General features: G+C 39.7%; 1 protein-coding gene and 1 pseudogene across 1 annotated transcript in view; one reads left to right on the top strand and one right to left on the bottom strand.

The window, feature by feature from the left end:
* The window catches only part of LOC133541078 (homeobox protein Dlx3b-like), a 53995-nt gene extending 38348 nt beyond the window's left edge, over window positions 1-15647 (bottom strand). The window contains exon 1 of the mRNA XM_061884165.1: window positions 15086-15647. Coding sequence (XP_061740149.1) covers window positions 15086-15407 — 322 coding nt within the window. The 5' untranslated portion in view covers window positions 15408-15647. The remainder of the gene's footprint in view (window positions 1-15085) is intronic.
* LOC133541814 (homeobox protein Dlx4a-like) overlaps window positions 1-25942 on the top strand; it is a 110836-nt pseudogene that overhangs the window by 79313 nt on the left and 5581 nt on the right.

Below are 25942 nucleotides of genomic sequence, written 5' to 3'. Positions count from 1 at the left end.
CAGTTCGTACATGGAGTGTTCCAGAGCTTAGGACCAACCACAGACCCTGGTTTTAAGTCTCGTCTTGGGCACCACGTGCTGAAGATGGCTCTCGGACCTCAGAGCGCGCGCAGGAGTGTAAATTTGGATGAGCTCCGAGGTATAATGAGGTGCCAGTCCATGTAAAGCTTTAAAAGCAAACAGCAATGCTTTAAAATCAACTCTAAAATGAACAACGAGACAGTGCAAAGTCTCAAGAATTGGGGTTATATGCTCGCCTTTCCTGGCCCCTGTTAAAAGTTGTGCTGCGGCGTTCTGGACTAACTGCAACCAGGAGAGAATAAAGTGGATTGGGTAAATCATACAGATATCACAGAGTCCTCATTGAAAATAAGGCCCTCTATAAGCACCATTTTCAAGATTCTCACCATCACCGAAATGATTCTTCCATAAAAAGTTCTGTAAGGTTCTTTAAAATGTGTTGTGTGATCCCCAAGAGCAGGCCTGGGCAATTATCTTGACTCGGGGGCCAAATTTAGACAAAAACATGTCTCTGGTGGCCGGTATATATATTTATTTTTAGGAACGCTAATACAAAACCTCGCAATAATGTCAGGTCGAATGCTAAAAACGGTATGACAGACCGCCTTAAAAAACAGAATGCAATTTTAAATTTTTTTACTAGAAGAGACACCCAGAATGTACATGAAAATAAAGAATGTGGGATTTACAATATTAACTATGAAGGGTAAAACACTGAATATTGACAACATCTGAATGTCACACCCCCTCTCCATCCACATATTTTACAATCAAGGAAAACACAACAAAAATGCAACAAACAGTGAAATATGAACATCAAGGGTAAGAAATAAACCCACCTACAATCTGATATATCTGATATATCACTAAACTTTAGAACTTTGTTGTAAAAATCTCCTTTCGCAACCGTCCCTGACACCCAAATTTCAGGCTCTGGAAACACTCTGTGGAAACGCTCCCCACCCACACTGCTTGGTGCCTCGTCTGAGCTGCTGTGACTTAGATGACAATAGCAACTAATTAGATTACCATGGTAACTAATTAAATGACCATAGTAACTAGTGAATCATGCAAATGTGCAGATTCCAACCATTGAAATAATTTGTATAGTTCAAGACTTCCGGACATTAGAAAACATGAGTGCACATCATAATGGCAGCTACACTTTCCATCTTAAAGATCTAAAAAAATCATTTGGGAATGTCCGGCGGGCCAGATTGAAAAGCCTAACGGGCCGCATGAGGCCCCCGGTCCTTGTATTGCCCAGGTCTCCCCAAGACTGTGTCCTCCTACTGCTGTCGTGGCTTCAGTACATTATCTTGTAAGAAAGTAGCTTAAATGCACTCCCTAGTCTTCACACGTGTCATTTTTCCTTTTCACCCACAGACGTGGCAGACATGGCGGCCAGAGCCGTGACTTTCCTTTCATTCTGGTTTGTAAAAGTGCTTTGAAGTGGAGGACCTGATCCTGCATGAGCCCAACTAATATTCCTGCCAGCGTGTGACATCACTGCGGCGTGTACTAAGAAGCGGGTCCACTGACATCAAATTGTGTGCTTGTTTGTGTTAAGATTGTATACTTCTGTGGTATGTCATGATGCAACATGTGTGTTAATGCAGAGTGACACAAACTATTTATTTGTAAATGCACAAAGACATGCATGTTCATGGAGAAGCTATTGGCCATCAGGTGTGCGTTAATCATGCACGATGCTAACTGATTAAACAAAGACATGTCTTTGACACATTTTATAATGTGCGCTGTATGGAAAAAAATACATTATTATACTTGTTAAGGGATAATGCATTATCCCCTAAGGTCTATTTTTGTACCATTTGTGTTGTATATTTAGGAGTTTTACCATGAATTGATTTACGTGGACCCCAACTTAAACCAGTTGAAAAACGTATTTGGGTGTTACCATTTAGTGGTCAATTGTACGGAATATGCACTGTAATGTGCAATATACTAATAAAAGTTTCAATCAATCAATATATATGTCATTCGGCCTGGGAATGACATATACCAGCCTCTGAGTTCAGTTCAAAACTTGGTAGGCAAACATTTTTGCAGCAAATTCCTAAAAAAAAAACACAAGCTCCTGTTGTTTATGTCAGTGTTTTTCAACCTTTTTTGAGCCAAGGCACATTTGTTTGCGTTGAAAAAATCCGGAGGCACACCACCAGCAGAAATCATTAAAAAACGAAACTCAGTTGACAATAAAACGTCGTTGTCGCAATTGTTGGATATGACTTTAAACCATAAACAAGCATGCATCACTATAGCTCTTGTCTTAACGTAGGTGTACTGTCACCACGTGTCACATCACGCCCTAACTTATTTTGAGTTTTTTGCTGTTTTCCTGTGTGTAGTGTTTTAGTTCTTGTCAGGCGCTCGTATTTTGGTGACTTTTTCTCTTTTTTTGGTATTTTCCTGTAGCACTTTCATGTCTTTCTTTAAGCAATATTTCCCACATCTACTTTGTTTTAGCAATCAAGAGTATTTCAGTTGTTTTTATCCTTCTTTGTGGGGACATGTCATGTCATGTTCGGATGTTACCATGAATTGACGTGGACCCCAACTTAAACAAGTTGAAAAACTTATTCGGGTGTTACCATTTAGTGGTCAATTGTACGGAATATGTACTGAACTGTGCATTCTACTAATAAAAGTATCAATCAATTAATGAATGTACAAACCCCGTTTCCATATGACTGGGAAATTGTGTTAGATGTAAATATAAACGGAATACAATGATTTACAAATCCTTTTCAACCCATATTCAATGGAATGCACTACAAAGACAAGATATTTGATGTGCAAACTCATAAACTTTATTTTTTTTTGCAAATAATAATTAACTTAGAATTTCATGGCTGCAACACATGCCAAAGTAGTTGGGAAAGGGCATGTTCACCACTGTGTTACATCACCTTTTCTTTTAAAAACACTCAATAAACGTTTGGGAACTGAGGAAAATAATTGTTGAAGCTTTGAAAGTGGAATTCTTTCCCATTCTTATTTTATGTAGCGCTTCAGTCGTTCAACAGTCCGGGGTCTCCGCTGTTGTATTTTACGCTTCATAATGCACCATACATTTTCGATGGGAGACAGGTCTGGACTACAGGCGGGCCAGGAAAGTACCCGCACTCTTTTACTACGAAGCCACGCTGTTGTAACACGTGGCTTGGCATTGTCTTGCTGAAATAAACAGAGGTGTTCATGAAAACGTTGCTTGGATGACAACATATGTTGCTCCAAAACCTGTGTGGACCATTCAGCATTAATGGTGCCTTCACAGATGTGCAAGTTACCCATGCCTTGGGCACTAATGCACCCCCATACCATCACAGATGCTGGCTTTCGAACTTTGCGTCTATAACAATCCGGATGGTTATTTTCCTCTTTGTTCCGGAGGACACCACGTTCACAGTTTCCAAATATAATTTGAAATGTGGACTCGTCAGACCACAGAACACTTTTCCACTTTGCATCAGTCCATCATAGATGATCTCGGGCCCAGCGAAGCCGGCGGTGTTTCTGTGTATTGTTGATAAATGGGTTTTGCTTTGCATAGTAGAGTTTTAACTTGCACTTACAGATGTAGCGACCAACTGTAGTTACTGACAGTGGTTTTATGAAGTGTTCCTGAGCCCATGTGGTGATATCCTTTACACACTGATGTCGGTTTTTGATGCAGTACCATCTGAGGGATCAAAGGTCTGTAATATCATCGCTTACGTGCAGTGATTTCTCCAGATTCTCTGAACCTTTTGATGATTTTACGGACCGTAGATGGTAAAATCTCTAAATTCCTTGCAATAGCTTGTTGAGAAATGTTGTTCTAAAACTGTTTGACAATTTGCTTACAAAGTGGTGACCCTCGCCCCATCCTTGTTTGTGAATTACTTAGCATTTCATGGAAGCTGCTTTTATACCCAATCATGGCACCCACCTGTTCCAATTTAGCCTTCACACCTGTGGGATGTTCCAAATAAGTGTTTGATGAGCAATCCTCAACTTTATCAGTATTTATTGCCACCTTACCCAACTTCTTTGCCACGTGTTGCTGGCATCAAATTCTAAAGTTAATGATTATTTGCAAATGGAAAAATGTTCATCAGTTTGAACATCAAATATGTTGTCAAATATGGGTCTTTTTCAACCCATATTCAACTGAATATGGGTTGAAAATGATTTGCAAATCATTGTATTCCGTTTATATTTACATCTAGCACAATTTCCCAGCTCAAATGGAAACATGGTTTTTACATTGTGGACACCATCTTTGCTACACAGTATGTCTTTGCTGTCGTCCAGCATTCTGATTTTATTTATTTTGTAGCCAGTTCAGTTTTAGTATCGTTCTGCATACCGTTGTAAGCTTTAATTCCTTTTCTTAGGGGGAATCACTTTTTCGTTTATGTTTGGTTTAAGCATTAGACACCTTTTTACCTTCACACTGCCTCCCGCTGTTTCCGACATTTACAAAGCAATTAGCTACCGGCCGCCACCTACTGATATGGAAGAGTATTACACGGTTACTCTGCCGAGCTCTAGACAATACAGACACTCAACAACGACACATAATTTTCAGACCATAATTACTGGTTTGCAAAAAATACTTTTAACCCAAATAGGTGAAGTTAGATAATCTCCCACGGCACTCAAAAATGTATCACACGGCATACTCGTGTGCCGCGGCACAGTGGTTGAAAAACACTGGTATAGAGGAACTTGGACCACAGTCAATACAGTAGTAGATCTTTGCATTGACATTTTGACTCAGCAAGCAGTACAGTGGAACACTGCGGCCTACTTTGTGATTTATTGAATGAGGCGTTCCTCGAGGCACCACTTTCAGTCCTCTCCTTTTTGTCAGCTATTTTTTGGAATGTGATTTATGTAACTTACGTTTTGCTGTAGCTTATTTACTTCAGATACATTTCTCGATTCAAAATCTATACTTTTTGAATGACATTGGGTGCCAGTGCTGAGATTTCTACATTCCTCCATATAATAGATAAACAAATACAACAAAAAAAAGAAGAAATAATAGTAAAAAAAAAAAAAAAAAAAAAATTTTTTTATTGATTAAGAATAATTACAAATAAGAATCGCAATTCATTCGAAAATCTTTTTTTTTTTGACACCCCAGACGTAGGCCTTGCTTACCACGGTGGTGTCCAAAATGCAGCCCACGGGTCTTTAGTGGGACCAAATTTGTTTTTTTTGTATGCATGTGGCCTTTTTTTTCCCAACATTAAAATGTAACTGCATAAAAACTTTACCAAGGATAAAAAAGTTACACAACAAGGATTTAATTGTATTCATTTATTTATTTTACTTAATTGCCATTGATTGTTCATTAGCCGGAAGTTATTTAAGATTTTTTTTTAAAAGTAATGAATATTGTTAGATTGGACTTGGTCCCCCCTCAAAAAAAACATCCCTAAAATTGCATTGACTGATATATAATCTATATAATATTGGGATAGAAGCTGCAGTCATTGATTATTTTAATAATCAAATAATCTATTCATCTGTATCATCCATCCATTCATTCATCCATTTTCTACCGCTTATTCCCTTTTGGGGTCGCGGGGGGCGCTGGTGCCTATCTCAGCTACATTAATCTTGTAATCGAATTAAACACACTTTATATAGCCTCAATTCTTATTTCATGGAAAGTAGTAGAAATAAAGATGTTTCTACTTGCCATCACCTTCATTTTTTTTTTCTAATAAATGCACATCATCAACATTGAAAATGCACTTTTAACATGCGTGCATTAGTTGAAAAAATGTTTTGATAAAATTATCTACCACACTCTATTCACACACCACCACTCCCTGTCCATGTATTTAAAGTTCCAGGCACTGTATGTGGTCCAAATTTCATTCTTTTTTTTTTTGTTACAATTAAAAGATTAAGACTTCATACACTCACACAAGAATAATACTTTGATATTAGTTTTGGTCAATTTTTGGTTTCTAACTGAATTGTCTGGAAATAATTTGTACTTCTTGCTTTGAGAACAATATTGTGTTTTTATGGCTGTTGTGTGATCTTATACTAGCACGATTGTATGTAATTGACGTGGAGCAATTGTTTATTTTGAATATGGTTTTGTTACCTACTAATGTGTGCCTCAATGTTGTACATAAGGATGTAACCATATGAATATTTCATATTATGGTTCTTACCGCGGTATTGTTGAATGTGCTCAAAATGTACTTATACACACGGATATATTTTTTCAATAACTAAAATAAACTGACACACTGTAAGAAAGGCAATTTTTTTTCATGTTTTGTTTTTATGCTTCACTGAGTTCTAGTATTTTATCTGTTTTATTGGCTAAGCTTTTATTGTTTTAAACAGTGTGTACTGTAGCAATTTAAGATTCATTTAAATGAAAAGTGCACATAAAATAAAATATTTATATTATTTATTATTTCTGGCGTCCTAATGTGTTCAGCGGTTCTTGAAAGCACCGTAAAAACACCTGCGGCCTGGTATTCTTTTGAGTATAGAATGATTTATGTTCTGAAAGAGCACAATTAAGGTTCCATGCACACAATTGAATATCTTAGCCGCTCAGAGAATAATGTCTTTATATAAGTAAAAAATTGGGGTATATTGTTTCTTGAATGGGAAATATCTTATTGTCTCTTGTTTTCATGTTAGCATTTAAACAAGCAAGTAAGTTGTGAATTGTATTTTTATAGCGCTTTTCTCTAGTGACTCAAAGCGCTTTTACATAGTGAAACCCAACATCTAAGTGACATTTAAACCAGTGTGGGTGGCACTGGGAGCAGGTGGGTAAAGTGTCTTGCCCAAGGACACAACGGCAGTGACTAGGATGGCGGAAGCGGGGATCGAACCTGCAACCCTCAAGTTGCTGGCACGGCCATTCTACCAACCAAGCTATACCGCCCCAAGTTTTTCAAAGTGCAGTTATCAATCACGTTTTGTCAATCTTTTTAAATCAAAAGGGTAATATTAACTATCAGGAATTTTATAATTTATCGTTACATCCTGAGTTGTGCATTTCTAAAAGCATTTTTTTCTTATTTTAGACCCAAGGAAGAATACCATCTGCTATTGCAGTAGCTAATGGGGATCCTAATAAACCAACAAACGAACGATCATTAAACAACATTAAATTAATCTATTAAATGTTGAGATAAGCAGGATATATATTAATGGACATTTTAGGTGAGTGATTCTGAAACTATGCCACAGAATCGCTTGATTAAAGTACAGTGTTGTATTTTCCTATATACAAACACAGTGTTCCTGTTCAAACTGTGTGTAATGTTACAGCGTACGAAAATATACAAATTACTTTTTCAATAAAACCTTGCTTTGTTTTTAATATTTCTTGGGTCTACTACGCTACTGAATTTTAATGTTGCTCAATATGCTGGTACTTGGAGGAATAGGTGTTTTCTGAATGGCACTTGGTGAAAAAAAAATTGCGAACCACTGGTATATACTGTATGAATAAAACATCAAGGAAGTTATTAGGCACAAATTTAAATGCAAAAAAACCTTAATGAGGTAGTTATTGTTATTATTTATTATTAATAGTGTTATTTCTATTGGTATTTGTATTGCTCCATTTCTAGTGTAGAAATGTTCATTATCATTTCTGTATTATTTATTCCACTAACTGCTACTTTGCGATCACTTTTACCATCATATTTGTACATATCCTATTTGCTGATGTTGTTCTATTATTATTGTCGTCTCTATGTCTTATCCCCCTCTTATACCCACAATTCCCCCCTCTGTCTTCCTTTTTTACCTCTTTACTATCCACTCCTGCTCCGGCCCGGCTGCGCCAAATAATAATATAAATCCATTTAATAAAGTCAAATACAAATAATAAGGCAAGAAGAGAAGTATCCCACACTTCTCTTTTGTAAAGTAAATTTGTACAGCCGATATGGGCATCTACATCAACTATATGGTTTGCCTGAGAAGCAGGACAGGACCAAAAAACAAACAAACCAAAAAATAATAATATCTTAGCCGCTCAGACTATAATGTGTACATATACGTTTAGATTGGGGTATGTTGTTTCTTAAAGGGGAAATATCTTGTTGTCTCTTGTTTTCATGTTAGCATTTATGCCGGCAAGTGAGTTTATCAAAGTGCGGTTATCAATCACGTTAATTTGAAATTAAAAGGAGTTTTACTATGGTTATCATTAATATGGTTAATTGTTACATCCTCCGTTGTGCATTTATAAAAGCGTTTATGAAATGTTAAACCACAGGAAGAATAGCGGCTACTATTGCAGTAGCTAATGGGGATCCTAATAAACCAACAACAACAAACACTCAGTAAACAGGATCGAATTCATCAATTAATTGTTGGGATAAGCAGGAAATGTAATAATAGACCTTTTAGACAAGTGATTCTCAAACTATGCCAAATAATCACTTGATTAAAGTACAGTGTTTTATTTTCCTATATACAAACACAGTGCTACTGTTCAAACTGTGAGTAAGTAATGTTACAGTGGCCAGAAATATTACATTTGCTTGTTAAATACAGGGTTCGTACACCTTTTCCTTGGCCAAATTCAAGCACTTTTTAAGGACTTTCATGATCAATTTCCCAGTTTTTCCAGAACTCTTCAAAAGGCGAATACCAGTGTGAATCAATCCATAGCCATGTTGTTTGAGGTCACCAAATGCTGTCTGTAGGAAAAATACAGAAAATCTGCTAAAACCTAAGCCTGACATTTAAGCAGCAGTTATCATTATCACACTGAATGGGGCATAGAAAACAAAGCAGTGTTTCTGGAGATTATTAAAAGTCATCGGTGTTTGCAAACGTGTTGTTTTTTCACATTTCGTGTTCTTTTTCTTACTTACAGCACTCAATGACATCGAACAGCACGGATTGATTCACACCATATTTATGCTTGTAAACTGTATAATGTGATATAAATACACGCACCCTCAAAATGTAAATTTGACTCATTTAATAACAAAACTGTTCCACATTGATATAAGGATAATGATTTAAAGGAAAATATTTTGTTTGTTTCACCACACCTCAGTCACCTTTCATTAAGCATATGGAGCCTTATAACCGTGGCTATGATAACAAATGAACAAAAATACTTAGACTTAGACAAACTTAACTGATCCACAAGGGAAATTGTTCCACACAGTAGCTCAGTTACAATGATGGAAAGTGTAAGGATGGAAAGGACAATGCAGGTATAAATAGACTAAATATGGCAATATAAAATATAACATATATATGTGGTATATACATAATATATGTACAGTATATTATGTATATACTGATATATTATGTTGATATCATATATACAGTATACAACAATTACCATGTACAATATTACAGTATATGTGAAATTGTACATGGTAATTGTTATATATTGTATATATGATATAGACATAATATAATATAACATATCAGTATATATTATATACAAAAAGAAAAAAGTTAACTTTGTTTTGCTTTCACTGAGGTAGCCAGACAGGTTATGTACATAATGAATATAATGGAGTAAAAAATGCATACAACCATGTTGTGCAAAAACTACAAAATCCTTCATTAAACTCAGCTGTAAGTTGTGAAAAAGGTTACAAATTATACATTAAATTACCTTCACAGTACAAACAAGTCGAATAATTTAACCATTTTAATGTAAATAATTAAAACGACAAAATGTAACTTGTTTGTTTTAACTGAGGTTGTCAGACAAGTTAAGTAAACAACCAAAAATGTTTTAGCAAAAAACATACCATGTGACTGCGGGGCAGGATAACGATCACACTGTTATTTTTTGTGTTGAAAAACTTATTCAGGTGTTACCATTTAGTGGTCAATTATACGGAATATGTACTGTACTGTGCAATCTACTAATACAAACCCCGTTTCCATATGAGTTGGGAAATTGTGTTAGATGTAAATATAAACGGAATACAACTATTTGCAAATCATTTTTAACCCATATTCAGTTGAATATGCTACAAAGACAACATATTTGATGTTCAAACTGATAAACTTTTTTTTTTTTTCCAAATAATCATTAACTTTAGATTTTGATGGCAGCAACACGTGACAAAGAAGTTGGGAAAGGTTGCAATAAATACTGATAAAGTTGAGGAATACTCATCAAACACTTATTTGGAACATCCCACAGGTGTGCAGGCTAATTGGGAACAGGTGGGTTCCATGATTGGGTATAAAAACAGCTTCCCAAAAAATGCTCAGTCTTTCACAAGAAAGGATGGGGCGAGGTACACCCCTTTGTCCACAACTAAGAGAGCAAATAGTCAAACAGTTTAAGAACAACATTTCTCAGAGTGCAATTGCAAGAAATATGTGAGGATTTCCACATCTACGGTCCACAATATCATCAATAGGTTCAGAGAATCTGGAGAAATCACTCCACGTAAGCGGCATGGCCGGAAACCAACATTGAATGACCGTGACCTTCGAACCCTCAGACGGCACTTTATCAAAAACCAACATCAATCTCTAAAGGATATCACCACATGGCTCAGGAACACTTCAGAAAACCACTGTCACTAAATAGTTTGTCGCTACATCTGTAAGTGCAAGTTAAAGCTCTATTTTGCTAAGCGAAAGCCATTTATCAACAACATCCAAAAACGCCGCCGGTTTCTCTTGGCCCGAGACCATCTAAGATGGACTGATGCAAAGTGGAAAAGTGTTCTGTGGTCTGACGAGTCAACATTTCAAATTGTTTTTGGAAATATTCAACATCGTGTCATCGGGACCAAAGGGGAAGCGAACCATCCAGACTGTAATCAACGCAAAGTTCAAAAGCCAGCATCTGTGATGGTATGGGGGTGCATTAGTGCCCAAGGCATGGGTAACTTACACATCTGTGAAGGCACCATTAATGCTGAAAGGTACATACAGGTTTTGGAACAACATATGCTGCCATCTGAGCACCATCTTTTTCATGGATGCCCCTGCTTATTTCAGCAAGACAATGCCAAGCCACATTCAGCAACACGTGCTGAATGTGGCGCATTATGAAGTGTAAAATACAACAGCAAAGACCAGGACTGTTGAACGACTGAAGCTCTCCATAAAACAAGAAAGGGAAAGAATTCCACTTTCAAAGGTTCAACAATTAGTTTCCTCAGTTCCCAAACGTTTATTGAGTGTTGTTAAAAGAAAAGGTGATGTAACACAGTGGTGAACATACCCTTTCCTAACTACTTTGGCTCGTGTGAAAGCCATGAAATTCTAAGTTAATTATTATTTGCAAAAAAAATAAAGTTTATGAGTTTGCAAATCAAATATCTTGTCTTTGTAGTGCATTCAATTGATTATGGGTTGAAAATGATTTGCAAATCATTGTATTCCGTTTATATTTACATCTAACACAATTTCCCAATTCATACGGAAACGGGGTTTGTAAAAGTTTCAATCAATCAATCAATCAATCAATCAATTCAATCGAAATTCAAGCATTTTCCAAACCTTAAAAAACACAACATTAAAATCCAACCATTTTCAAGGTTTTTAAGCACCCGTACGTACCCTGTCTAATGAGGACAAGCGGCACGGGAAATGGATGGCTATTTCGTGACGTCAAAACAGGACGTCGCACGGATGTTTGCACACAAACTCACATGTTTTAAATTGTCATTCTTTTTGCAAAGAACACTGCAGAAACGCTTGACATTGCTAACATCATGTGGGCTTAAAATATCAGGGGACGAGACTGTCATTTGATGACGTAAAACGAATACGATGACGTCAAAACAGTCGAATATAGCGTTACTTTTACTTTTTTCTTTTTTTACTTCCTCCTGTCAACATATTTGACCAATACTAAAATGGTAACACATGGATGTAACAATTATATTTATAAAAATGTGATACATGCCAGGAACCTATGCAACCTTTTTCCCCTCATTTTATAATTAGCCTATTGAGGCAGACTGTCTAGGTGTACGATGAACATTTACAAGCATTTACAACCGCTTCACCCAAAATTCAAGCATTTTCCTAACCTTGAAAACACAATATTTAAAATCCAAGTATTTTCAAGGTTTTTAAGCGCCTGTGCGAACCCTGTCAATCAGGGGTCTCAGACACGCGGCTCGAGGAACGTTATTTTGCGGCCCCCTACCTTAAAATGAAAGTTTAATGTTAGTGCGGCCGGCAAGTTTTATATAAATGGCGCTTGACAGCGTTGTGACATTTGGGTCCAAAATGGGTATTTCACTGTTCTGGGTTGCCTACCCGTGCGTTAGTGGAAAAGCGGCAAATGAGTGAAAGCGACAGAGACGTTGCCATGGAGAGGAGGGTTTTCTTACGTGCCTGGCTGCAGTCACACCGCGACACCTGTCCGTCAGTAATAGCAGTCCCCGATAACCTGGACCAATTCAAACCGTTATTTTTTTTTTTTTTTTTATTGATTAATGAACACTACATATATTTCTATATGACACCAGAAAACACTCTGGGAGCCGTCCCTTTTTTGCGCTCTCTATCCCGATACTTTCCCTGCTATAATCCGCCAACCGCCGTGTTGCTGTAGGGAGGAAAAGCGGAACGACACACATTGTGGAAATAACATTATTCTCCGTGCGTCAACTAAATACAAATATATTCCACAACCCAAAACATGTCTTTTTCAAAGCCTGCAGTTAAGAGAAGGGTTCGTGATGAGCAAAGACAATTCCAGGAAAAGTGGGAGATGCAATATTTCTTTGTTGAGCACAGGGGCACCCTAACGTGTCTTATTTGCACAGAGAAAGTTGCGGTGCACAAGGGATACAATTTGAAACGTCATTAAACAACTAGACATGCAAAAAAAAATTTAAGAAATCTTTTCTTGCGGCCAAGCTACACCCAGACTCTGCATCCAGTGGCCCCCAGGTGAATTAAGTTGGAGACCTCTGCTGTAGATAAAACCTCTGCCTTGTGTTTAATGAATACTTGGGCCTACTACACTATCCATCCATCCATCCATTTCCTACCCTTATGGGGTCGTGGGGGGGGGGGGGGTCACAACCTCTTCGCAGGGCCAACACAGATAGACAGACAACATTCACGATCACATTCACACACTAGGGCCAATTTTAGTATTGCCAATCAACCTATCCTCAGGTGCATGTTTTTGGAGGTGGGAGGATGCCGGAGTACCCGGAGGGAACACACGCAGTCACGGGGAGAACATGCAAACTCCACACAGAAAGATCCCACGCGCAGGATTGAACCCAGGACCTTTGTATTGTGAGGCAGACGCACTAACCCCTCTATCACCGTGGTGCCCCCTACTACAGTTTTCACTAAATACCACCTCAGAAAACACCTGGCTCTTCAAGTACCACCATATTGACCAACATTCAAATTCCTACTACTACTGAATTTTAATTTTAATTTAAATTTAATTTTAAGTGCCACGTGTTTTCTGAGGTTGAAAAAAAGTTTTAGAACCACTGGTATAGACCAGTGGTTCTCAACCTTTTTTCACTGATGTACCCCCTGTAAACATTTTTTTAATTCAAGTACCCCCTAATCAGAGCAAAGCATTTTTGGTTGAAAAAAAAGAGATTAAGTAAAATACAGCACTATGTCATCAGTTTCTGATTTATTCAGTTTTATAACAGTGCAAAATATTGCTCATTTGTAGTGGTCTTAAACTATTTGGAAAAGAATATCTATAACATTAACTAAAAACGTGTTGAAAAATAAACAAGTGATTCAATTATATATAAAGATTTCTACACATAGAAGTAATCATCAACTTAAAGTGCCCTCTTTGGGGATTGTAATAGAGATCCATCTGGATTCATGAACTTAATTCTAAACATTTCTTCACAAAAAAGAAAACTTTAACATCAATATTTATGGGACATGTCCACAAAAGAAATCTAGCTGTCAATATTGAATATTGCATTGTTGCATTTCTTTTCACAGTTTATGAACTTACATTCATATTTTTTTGAATAATTATTCAAATATATTTATAAAAGATATTTGAATTGTTGCTATTTTTAGAATATATTTGAAAAATCTCACGTACCCCTTGGCATACCTTCAAGTACCCCCAGGGGTACACGTACCCCCATTTGAGAACCACTAGTATATATATTTGAGAACCACTGGTATAGACCAGTGGTTCTCAAATGGGGGTACGCGTACCCCTGGGGATACTTGAAGGTATGCCAAGGGGTGGATGAGATTTTTTTTAAATGTTGTAAAAATAGTAACAATTCAAAAATCCTTTATAAATATATTTATTGAATAATACTTCAACAAAATAGGAACATAAGTTCATAAACTGTGAAAAGAAATGCAACAATGCAATATTCAGTGTTGACAGCTAGATTTTTTGTGGACATGTTCCACAAATATTGATGTTAAAGATTTCTCTTTTTGTGAAGAAATGTTTAGAATTAAGTTCATGAATCCAGATGGATCTCTATTACAATCCCCCAAGAGGGCACTTTAAGTTGATGATTACTTCTATGTGTAGAAATCTGTATTTATAATTGAATCATTTGTTTATTTTTCAACAAGTTTTTAGTTATTTGTATATCTTTTATTCCAAATAGTTTAAGAAAGACCACTACAAATAAGCAATATTTTGCACTGTTATACAATTGAATAAATCAGAAACTGATGACATCGTGCTGTATTTTACTTCTTTATCTCTTTTTTTCAACCAAAAATGTTTTGCTCTGATTAGGGGGTACTTGAATTTAAAAAAAAAAATCACAGGGGGTACATCACTGAAAAAAGGTTGAGAACCACTGGTATAGACAATCATGGGTAAAAAGTAAATAAATAAAAAATAATAAAGTAAGTAGATAAATAAAACATCGAGGAAATTATTAGGCACAATTTTGAAAGTAAAAAAAACAACGTTTTTGTATGCGACAGTTTTACGAACACACGTGGAGATTAATATTAACATGTTTCTGTATTTATTGGTGTAAACTAACATGTTCCCTTACAAATACAAAGATAAAAGTGTTGGAATGAAGCATGAGTACTTTAATAGGAAGAAGTCACTCACCTGTGTCCGGCAGTGTTGGTGGCGCCTCTCTGCTGAAGCACCCCGGCTCTCTGTACACCGAGTGCGGGTAGGTGTACTCACTTTTGCCGCAAGAGAAGGCTCCACTCGGGACCATCCCGTTCAGGTTGTAGTGGCTGTACGAGTACGGGCTCATGTGCTGGGCCGAGTAGGGCTGCTGCGCCGCGTAAAAATCCTGCGAGCCATGGAGCGCCCCGTGGCCGCCGTAGAAGCCCATGTCTGCGGGGGAGGGCTCCGGAAGGCTCGGGGACGCGCGGAGGTTCGGCTTCTTGTCCTCGAACGCAGGTGACGGCTGCCCGTTCATTGTTGAGGATGTCGACGTCCCGGCGAGTGTTTGGAGGAGAAAAGAAAAAGAGTGTGGAGCTGGCCTTCCTAAAGCGGTCCACGGTGGCGGCGCCTAAGCCACAAGTGGAGCTCCTAATTACAGGGCGCGCCGAAGTGAGCCAAGCCCGGCAGGAGAGAAGGAGTGGAAGTCTTCTTCTCATTGGCTCAGCCTCTCACTCCCAGCCTTTACCCCGCACTGCTTGTCGCCTGTCTGACTCCCTTCGTCTCCCGCAGAAACCTCCAGTCAACCTCCCCCTTCAAGCCTTAAAGGCCTACTGAAATGAGATTTTCTTATTTAAACGGGGATAGCAGGTCCATTCTATGTGTCATACTTCATCATTTCGCGATATTGCCTTATTTTTGCTGAAAGGATTTAGTAGAGAACATCGAGGATAAAGTTCACAACTTTTGGTCGCAAATAAAAAAGCCTTGCCTGTACCGGAAGTAGCAGACGATGAGCGCGTGACGTCGCGGGTTGTAGTGCTCCTCACATCCTCACATTGTTTATAATCATAGCCACCAGCAGCAAGCGGACTGAGAAAGCGACGATTTCCCCATTAATTTGAGCGAGGATGAAATATTTGTGGATGAGGAAAGTTAGAGTGAAACACTACAAAAAAAAAGGGGGGGGGGAAGGCGACGGCTATTCAGATATTAGACACATTTATTAGCATAATTCTGGAAAATCCCTTATCTGCTTATTGTGTTAATAGTGTTTTAGTGTGATTATAAAGTCATACCTGAAAGTCGGAGGGCTGCGGTGAACGCCAGTGTCTCTAAGGGAAGCCAATGGAGGAGCCAAGATCACAGCTGCCTTTTTGACAGCTGCAGGAGGAGGTCACGTAATCCGCTGAAGTCTCCGGTAAGAGCAGACTTAATACCACAATTGGTTGACATGTGGTAGAGAAATATGTTCGCTTGACCGCTCTGTGTTAAAGCTTCACAGCAAACAAAGAAACACCGGCTGTGTATCAGTTGCTAAAGGCAGCTGCAATACACCACTTTCCACCAACAGCATTCTTTATAGTCTCCATTATTAAATGAACAAGTTGCAAAAGATTCAGCAACACTGATGTCCAAAATACTGTGTAACTGCACGATGAAAAGAGACGACTTTTAGCCGTAAGTGGTGCTGCGCTAAAATGTCCCCTCCAACCAATAACGTCACAAACACTCGTCATCATACGAGTCATCTGACTTCCTTCGTCTCCCGCAGAAACCTCCAGTCAACCTCCCCCTTCAAGTCTTAAAGGCCTACTGAAATGAGATTTTCTTATTTAAACGGGGATAGCAGGTCCATTCTATGTGTCATACCTGATCATTTCGCGATATTGCCTTATTTTTGCTGAAAGGATTTGGTAAAAAACATCGACGATAAAGTTCGCAACTTATGTTCGTTAATAAAAAAAGCCTTGCCTGTACCGGAAGTAACGGACGATGTGCGCGTGATGTCACGGGTTGTAGGGCTCCTCACATCCTCACCTTGTTTATAATCATAGCCACCAGCAGCAATTGCAATTCGGACCGAGAAAGCGATAAGTTCCACATTAATTCGAGCGAGGATAAAAGATTTGTGGATGAGGAAAGTTAGAGTGAAGCACAAAAAAAAAAAGGCGACGGCTATTCAGATGTTATTAGACACATTTACCAGGATAATTCTGGAAAATCCCTTATCTGATTATTGTGTTAATTGTGTTTTAGTGAGGTTATAAAGTCGTAACAGTTCGAGATGCCACGTCAGTAGAAGCATTTAAGTCTCACCTTAAAACTCATTTGTATACTCTAGCCTTTAAATAGACTACCTTTTTAGACCAGTTGATCTGCCGTTTCTTTTCTTTTTCTCCTATGTCCCACTCTCCCTTGTGGAGGGGGTCCGGTCCGATCCGGTGGCCATGTACTGCTTGCCTGTGTATCGTCTTGGGGACATCTATGCGCTGCTGATCCGCCTCCGCTTGGGATGGTTTCCTGCTGGCTCCGCTGTGAGCGGGACTCTCGCTGCTGTGTTTGATCCGCTTTGGACTGGACTCTCGCGGCTGTGTTGGATCCATTATGAATTGAACTTTCACAGTATCATGTTAGACCCGCTCGACATCCATTGCTTTCGTCCTCTCCAAGCTTCTCATAGTCATCATTGTCACCGACGTCCCACTGGGTGTGAGTTTTCCTTGCCCTTATGTGGGCCTACCAAGGATGTCGTAGTGGTTTGTGGTTTGTGCAGCCCTTTGAGACACTAGTGATTTAGGGCTATATAACATTGATTGATTGATACCTGAAAGTCGGAGGGCTGCGGTGAATGCCCTCTGACTCTAACTTTCCTCATCCTGATACACAGCCAGCACCGGCTGTGTATCAGTTGCTAAAGGCAGCTGCAATACACCGCTTTCCACCAACAGCATTCTTCTTTATAGTCTCCATTATTAATTGAACAAATTGCAAAAAATTCAGCAACACAGATGTCCAAAATACTGTGTAATTATGCGATGAAAAGAGACGACTTTTAGCCGTAAGTATGTGGATGAGGAAAGTTAAAGTGAAGCACTAAAAATAAATTGAAAAAAAGGCGACGGCTAGTCAGATGTTATTAGACACATTTACTTGGATCATTCTGGAAAATCCCTTATCTGCTTATTGTGTTAATAGTGTTTTAGTGAGATTATAAAGGCATACCTGAAAGTCAAAGGGCTGCTGTGAACGCCAGTATCTCTGAGAGAAGCCAATGGAGGAGCCAAGATCACAGCTGCCTTTTTGACAGCTGCAGGAGGAGGTCACACAATCCGCTGAAGTCTCCGGTAAGAGCCGACTTAATATCACAATTGGTTGACATGTGGTAGAGAAACATGTTCGCTTGACCGCTCTGTGTTAAAGCTTCACAACAAACAAAGAAACACCGGCTGTGTATCGGTTGCTAAAGGCAGCTGCAATACACCACTTTCCACCAACAGCATTGTTCTTTATAGTCTCCATTATTAATTGAACAAATTGCAAAAGATTCAGCAACACAGATGTCCAAAATACTGTGTAATTGCACGATGAAAAGAGACGACTTTTAGCCGTAAGTGGTGCTGCGCTAAAATGTCCCCTCCAACCAATAACGTCACAAACACGCGTCATCATACGCGTCATCATTCCGCGACGTTTTCAACCGGAAACTCCACTGGAAATTTAAAATTGCAATTTAGTAAACTAAACCGGCCGTATTGGCATGTGTTGCAATGTTATTATTTCATGATTGATATATAAACTATCAGACTGCGTGGTCGGTAGTAGTGGGTTTCAGTAGGCCTTTAATAACCAGGGCCTTCCAAACTGTGGCCTGGGGGACATTTTCCAACAACACAGGAAAGTAGAAGGATGTGCATGGGGGGTAACTTCTTATACATTTAGTGCAGGGGTCCCCAACCGGTTTAATTTAGGCATTATTTTCACGGACCGGCTTTCCACGTGTGCCGGATGAATAAAGCAAATAAGTGCATGGAAAATGCCATCTCCATCCCTCCATCTTCTTCCGCTTATCCGCGGTCAGGTCGCGGGGGCAGCAGCCTAAGCAGGGAAGCCCAGACTTCCTTCTCCCCTACCACTACGTCCAGCTCTTCCCGGGTGATTCCGAGGTGTTCCCAGGTAAGCCGGGAAATATCAATCATCCATCCATCCATTTTCTACTGCTTGGCCCTTTTGGGGTCGCTGGAGCCTATCTCAGGAAGGTGGAGTACACCCTGGACAAGTCGCCACCTCATCGCAGGGCCAACACAGACAGACAAAATTCACACTCACATTCACACACTAGGGCCAATTTAGAGTTGCCAATCAACCTATCCCCAGGTGCATGTCTTTGGAAGTGGGAGGAAGCCGGAGTACCCGGAGGGAACCCATGCAATCACAAGGAGAACACGCAAACTCCACACAGAAAGATCCCGAGCCTGGATGAAACACAGGACTGCACAGGACCTTCGTATTGTGAGGCAGATGCCCAATCAATGTTTATTTATATAGCCCTAAATCACAAGTGTCTCAAAGGGCTGCACAAGCCACAATGACATCCTCGGTTCAGATCCCACATCAGGGCAAGGAAAAACTCAACCCAGTGGGATGAAAATGAGAAACCTTGGAGAGGACCACAGATGTGGGTTCTAGCATAATATTGTGAAAGTCCAGTCCATAGTGGATCTAACATAATAGTGAAAGCCCAGTCCATTGTGGGGCCAGCAGGAGACCATCCTGAGCGGAGACAGGTCAGCACCGCAGAGATGTCCCCAACCGATGCACAGGCGAGCGGTCCACCCCGGGTCCCAACTGAACAGCCAGCACTTCATCCACGGCCACCGGACCTGTGCTTCCCCCTCCACGCAGGAGAGTGGGGCACAGCAGAAAAGAAAAGAGTGACGACAGATCAACTGGTCTAAAAAGGGGGGTCTATTTAAAGGCTAGAGTATACAAATTAGTTTTAAGATGGGACTTAAATGCTTCGACTGAGGTAGCATCTCTAACTGTTACCGGGAGGGCATTCCAGAGTACTAGAGCCCGAATAGAAAACGCTCTATAGCCCGCAGACTTTCTTTGGGCTCTTGGAATCACTAATAAGCCAGAGTCCTTTGAACGCAGATTTCTTGCCGGGACATATGGTACAATACAATCGGCAAGATAGGCTGGAGCTAGACCGTGTAGTATTTTATACGTAAGTAGTAAAACCTTAAAGTCACATCTTAAGTGCACAGGAAGCCAGTGCCAGTATAGGCCTAATATGATCAAACTTTCTTGTTCTTGTCAAAAGTCTAGCAGCCGCATTTTTCAATTGACCACAAAGTGGTAACACCCGAATAATTAATTCAACTTTTTTTATCCGGGGACAATTGTAGGTTATTTCAAGCCTTCGTTGCTGAAAACCTAAATGCATACTTGCCCAATTCAGTTCTTCATTTAGGGATGACAAATTGCAGAACATTCATTGAACGAAGATTGTGACTTCCTTGTTTCTTCTTTAAAAGACAAGATAGATAAGATGGACTGATACCCAGAATGGTTTTGTGGATGAAAACATACCAATGATCTAGGCGTCGAGCACATAAAGACGTCCAGTTAACCGTTGAGTATAACACACAATGGTGAGTAAGGGGAGCGCAGTTGGTGATGAATCTCAGTGTGCTGTGGTGCACACTATCCAGCTTGTGGAGACAACCAGCAATAGCATTCATGTACAAACGCTCTTATTTTCAAAATTATGTACACTACTGAATTGGGGTCTTATGGCCACTTATGTGGACACTTATACTGCCATCTGGTGGTGTCAGAAGAGTATAACATACAATGGAATTTGGAAGAGAAAAAAGTGAAAAAATAAGAATTAGCATGTCACTAAATATGAAGTACACTTTTGTGTACTTATGGACTAAGTTCATCATACCAAAAGATGATTCTTAGTTTTTATTCTAATTATGGTCCAATGAGCAAGGAGAAATCAAAAAAGCATGTAAACAAACAGCTTGGGCTGTTTGTTTACATGGTTAAGCAAAATTCCGGTCATCTGGACCTTTAAAGATGCTTTCAAACTACGTCTGGTCTAAACACTTAAAAGGATCATTCATGTGCATTTGAGTTTGAATTAGTTGGCGTATACACGTGTATTTTTCGCACGTTCCAACAAGATTCAAGTAATTCATTCCAGCCTCTCACTGCTACTAAATAATACGCCACACTAACACACACACACAACTGCATTCTGGGCTTCTTTGATGATTTTCGCTATTGTACAAGCAAATAATGCTTTGTTTTCATATCAGAATATGCAAAGGGTAATGAAAATAAAAGAGCTGCATGTGTTTTTTTAAAGAGACACTTGTGCAATGTAGTAAATAAATAAAGCTTGCCTAAACACACACATACATAATGGTGTTGTGATAAGGCATGTTTACACATGAGCTTTGCTCCTATTCAAATGCAGAAGCTGCTCCAGACTGGCATTGGGATTCGTTTGCAGCCAATCAGGGTTTCTTAAAATAAAGCTGTGTGTCTTTTACGTGTGTTGACTTGAGCCCCAGGCTTCTCCCGAGCCGCCTGGCGGGAGACTGCCTTTACAAGTTGACCTCCACCTAAAAGTGGAGGTCCACAATCATCCCCTCTGGGATTCCCTAACGCGGGGGTCAGCAACCCGCGGCTCTTTAGTGCCACCCAAGTGGCTCCCTGGAGCATTTGTAAAAAAGGATTGAAAATGGAAAAATATGGGGGGAATTTTTTTTGTTTGTTTTAGAGAGCTTTTTGTTTGAGGACAAACACGACACAAACCTTCCCAATTGTTAGAAAGCCCACTGTTTAATATGATTTTCTTTATGTCTCACTCGTTTTGTCCTACTCATTTTGGCAGTTCTTGAACTCGCCATAGTGTGGACTCTGACACAACAGTTTGTTTACATGTAAAATATTCCACTCCTTTGTCTCATTTTGTCCACCAAACGTTTTATGCTGTGCGTGAATACACAAAGGTGGGCTTTGTTGATGTTATTGACTTGTATGGAGTGCTAATCAGGCATTTTCATACTTGCCAACCCTGCCGGTTTTCCCGGGAGACTCCCGAATTTCAGTGCCCCTTCTGAAAATCTCCCGGGGAAACCATTCTCCCGAATTTCTCCCGATTTCCACCTTGTCAACAATATTGGGGGCGTGCTTTAAAGGCACTGCCTTTAGCGTCCTCTCTCACCTGAAACCTTCACCCTTTAAAAGCCGCAGTATTTAACAATTGTCTTTACTCGAAGATGTCAAGAAATGCTGATATGTTGTATGATCTTTTAACTGGTTTAATGATAATGTTAATTTCAAGCACACACACACACAGAAGTGAATGCAAGGCATACTTGGTCAACAGTCATACAGGTCACACTGAGGGTGGCCGTATTAACACCTTTAACACTGTTACAAATATGCGCCACACTGTGAACCCACACCAAACAAGAATGACAAACACATTTCGGGAGAACATCCGCACCGTAACACAACATAAACACAACAGAATAAATAACCAGAACCCTTTGCAGCACTAACTCTTCCTGGACGCTACAATAACATCTACGGTTTTTGGAGCTCAGTGCACAACTGCACACACAACAAGAAGGAGACGAAGGAGAACGAAGAGACATGGACTCTCACCGTTATGTTGGATCCACTATGGACTGGACTTTTATAATATCCCACATATGCGGTCCTCTCCAAGGTTTCTCATAGTCATTGTCACTGACGTCCCACTGGGGGGAGTTTTTCCTTGCCCTTATGTGGGCTCTGTACCGCGGATGTCGTTGTGGCTTGTGCAGCCCTTTGAGACACTTGTAATTTAGGGCTATATAAATAAACATTGATTGATTGATTGATTGATTGAGACATGGCGACGACGAGTAAGAAGAAATACACTCGCAAATTCCAAAATTATTGGAAAAAAATGAATTTAATTTCATCCAGGACAACCACATTCCCCCCTGCTCCCCCATCTCCCAAATTCAGAGGTCTCAATGTTGGCAAGTATGGGCATATTTGGTCAGCACATGACTGCAAGCTAATCAATGCTAACATGATATTGAGGCTAGCTGTAGGTACACATTGCATCATCATGTCTCATTAAGAGGTATATTTGAGCTCATTTAATATCCTTTACTTTTATCTTCTTTCCGTATTCGGCAGCCTCCTGCAGCTGTGAGGAGGTGCCGGTCGTCCTGGGTTTCCCTGGCCAGAGGACACAGCTCCCCACAGCGAAGAAGTGTTGCTGGAGTCGGCGCGTCTCCCTCGTCGAAAAAGACCTCAACGGCGGAGTGGGCGGATGGATGGTTGCATAGAAGCTCTACAACGGTCACAAAGGCGGGGGAAGGCTGCAGCAAAGGTGGGCCCCCAATTATCTTGGTCTCCATGCCATTGGACCCTGGCCTTCTCTTTGCCAAGGACAGTGTGCTGGCTGTCTGTGCACCAGTCTCCCCACTTTAAAAAGATTCCACGCCTGAAGGCAATCCCACCAACAGGACAATCATACTCGTTTCGAATGATCGCCGACGAACGGACGAAAAATGTGTAGAATAAATATTACCTTTCAACATTTCTGTCATTGAAGATTTGCTTCAGCCAGCAACACACATTCATTTTGATAGTAGGCTATTACAGCACATATTGACACTTATGTAATGTGTTGCCTTCATTATAAGACTTATATAAGGCTTTTGCACTTTTTGCGGCTCTAGACAGATTATTTTTTTGTATTTTTGGTCCAACATGGTCAACATTTTGGGTTGGCAACCCCTGCCCTAACGTGATCTCCCTCACATATTTCTGTGAAGTGCAAAACGTGAGTCCATAAACATTTTTTAAATTCAAATATACAATCATTGAACTCAAATGTGTCCAAAATATTGTAACACTAGATGACTTTGTCACTGCAGATACATACAGTACACTGTATACACACATGTGCAATATGTATTTGCGCTAGAAGATCCCAATCTATTCTATTTGTCTATTCCTATTAAACCATGCTATTTATAACACTCTATTCACATCCTATTCCATAAAAAATTGCATTTATTGCAATTGTATAATTTCAATATTGAGACTCAGAAAATCAATATTACATTGTTGGAAAAATATCGCAATATATTGCCATATTAATATTTTTCACATCCCCGAATGATGAGAGTATCGCATGGCGGTTATCATAGCAACACAAATGTAATCACACTACTGGTGCCTAGCGGTTGTAAAAGGTTAAAATAAAGCGGGACCAACTTGTGTTGACCAACTCCTCAAGACCTGGGGCCTTGTGTTTCAAGCGTGTGCACGCACAAAACCCGGGCATACACCCTTCATGACAAAAGAGTTAAGACGCATCAAGAGTGAACTTCTCGTGCCAAATGATAATATAAATACATTTAATGAAGTCAAATACAAATAAAAAAAGATTAAGGCCAGGAAACAAAATTCCCTTTTTTACCAATGCGTACAGCAGCTACTTCAGGAAGCTCTCCTGTGTTGTAATAATACATTGAGTAATCAAACAAGAGTCAAAGTATTATGCATCCTTTGTCACGGCGCGGACTCTAACCTGTGTTGCTCCTGCAACTGATTGTCAAGATTCCTCCTCTGGCTGCTTGCCCGGACGCGCCCCTGCTCGTGCCGGGCACAGCGCGCCCACGCAGCGACAAGGCTGCAGACAATCACGCATCAGCGCACCTGGGCCTGACAAGAGGGAGCGGCATGAAGGACCAGCGACGCCAGGACAGTAAGCATCACGTCTGGCACCCCCACCCCTTGTTCCTTGCTCGCCTTCTTGTGCTCTCCCTCGATCTCGACTTGATGTCTTTTGTGTTTTCCGTGATCGTGTCTTGCCTCACAAACTTCTCCCGAATTTTGCTTTCCCCGATCCTCGACCACTGCTTGGACCCGGACATCATTGCCTCTCTCCAGCCCCCGACTGCTTGCCTCCCTGCTGACTGCCTCTTTGCCTTCCCCCTTGGATTTGATGAAAGATACATCCAACACGCACCAACAACACCCTCTGGCAAATTCCACATTGTTAATTCCACACATCGTCCGCATTCATTCACTAGTGGTAGCATACACACCCCACACATTCATCACAGGTTTTAATAAACTTTCTAAACCACAATTCTGCCCTGGTGTTGCCTCCTTCCCTTTGCCAAGTACACACCCTCCTTTTTAATAGCGTTGTCATGTTTAAAATTAAAAATGATTGCAAACTAAATATTTTTTTACACGAAACCAATCTGCATGTGAGCACTTTTTGTTGTAATTGACACACAGTAAATTTATATTCCAGGGTAATCCGAGTCACCCACCTCTTCTAAAGTTGTACATGTAATTGCAAGGACTATCTTTTCAAACAGGGTGCAGCACTACTTTATCCCCGGGCTGTTTTGGCCATGAACATCCATCTTCGTCTTCACCTTCTTACATTTTTTTTTTTTATTTCAGCCTGTGTTCAAGTATTGGAGCACAGCACTGACAGCCTGACAATCACCAAATTGTGATTGGGCAGAGCTCAGGCCAATTCTGATGAATGGCTATTTTTAGTAGGAACTACACACAACTCTTAATACATGAGGCCCCTTGTTCACCGTGTTCTTCTTATTGAGAAGAACTTTCTTAAGCCGATGTCGTCATAAAATTTAAGCCCCAAGGGAGTTATTTCTCTGAAAAATTGGTCAGTTTATTAGGGGTGTCAAAAAAATTTAATTTTCGAATGAATCACAAAGTTTATTTTGTGAGGATTCTTAATCGATTAAGAAAAATATATATATGCATACATAAATCTTGTTTTTATTTATAATTTTCTGTCCAGTCGATCACCAAATCATATTGTTGATGTAGATGATCAGACCTGTTGTACAGATGTACTAAAAAAAAAATTATGAAACAATACTAGTTTTCTTTTAAGTAATATAACAATTTATCAGAGATGTTAATCTGTTCTATGGAGGAAGGTAGTTAATCATAGAACTGCCACCCAATGTTGATTAAAAAAGTATTAATTTT

Source organism: Nerophis ophidion, linkage group LG23, assembly GCF_033978795.1.
Source record: "Nerophis ophidion isolate RoL-2023_Sa linkage group LG23, RoL_Noph_v1.0, whole genome shotgun sequence".
Classification (NCBI taxonomy): Eukaryota; Metazoa; Chordata; class Actinopteri; order Syngnathiformes; family Syngnathidae; genus Nerophis; species Nerophis ophidion.
This window is presented reverse-complemented; position numbering and strand designations above follow the sequence as displayed.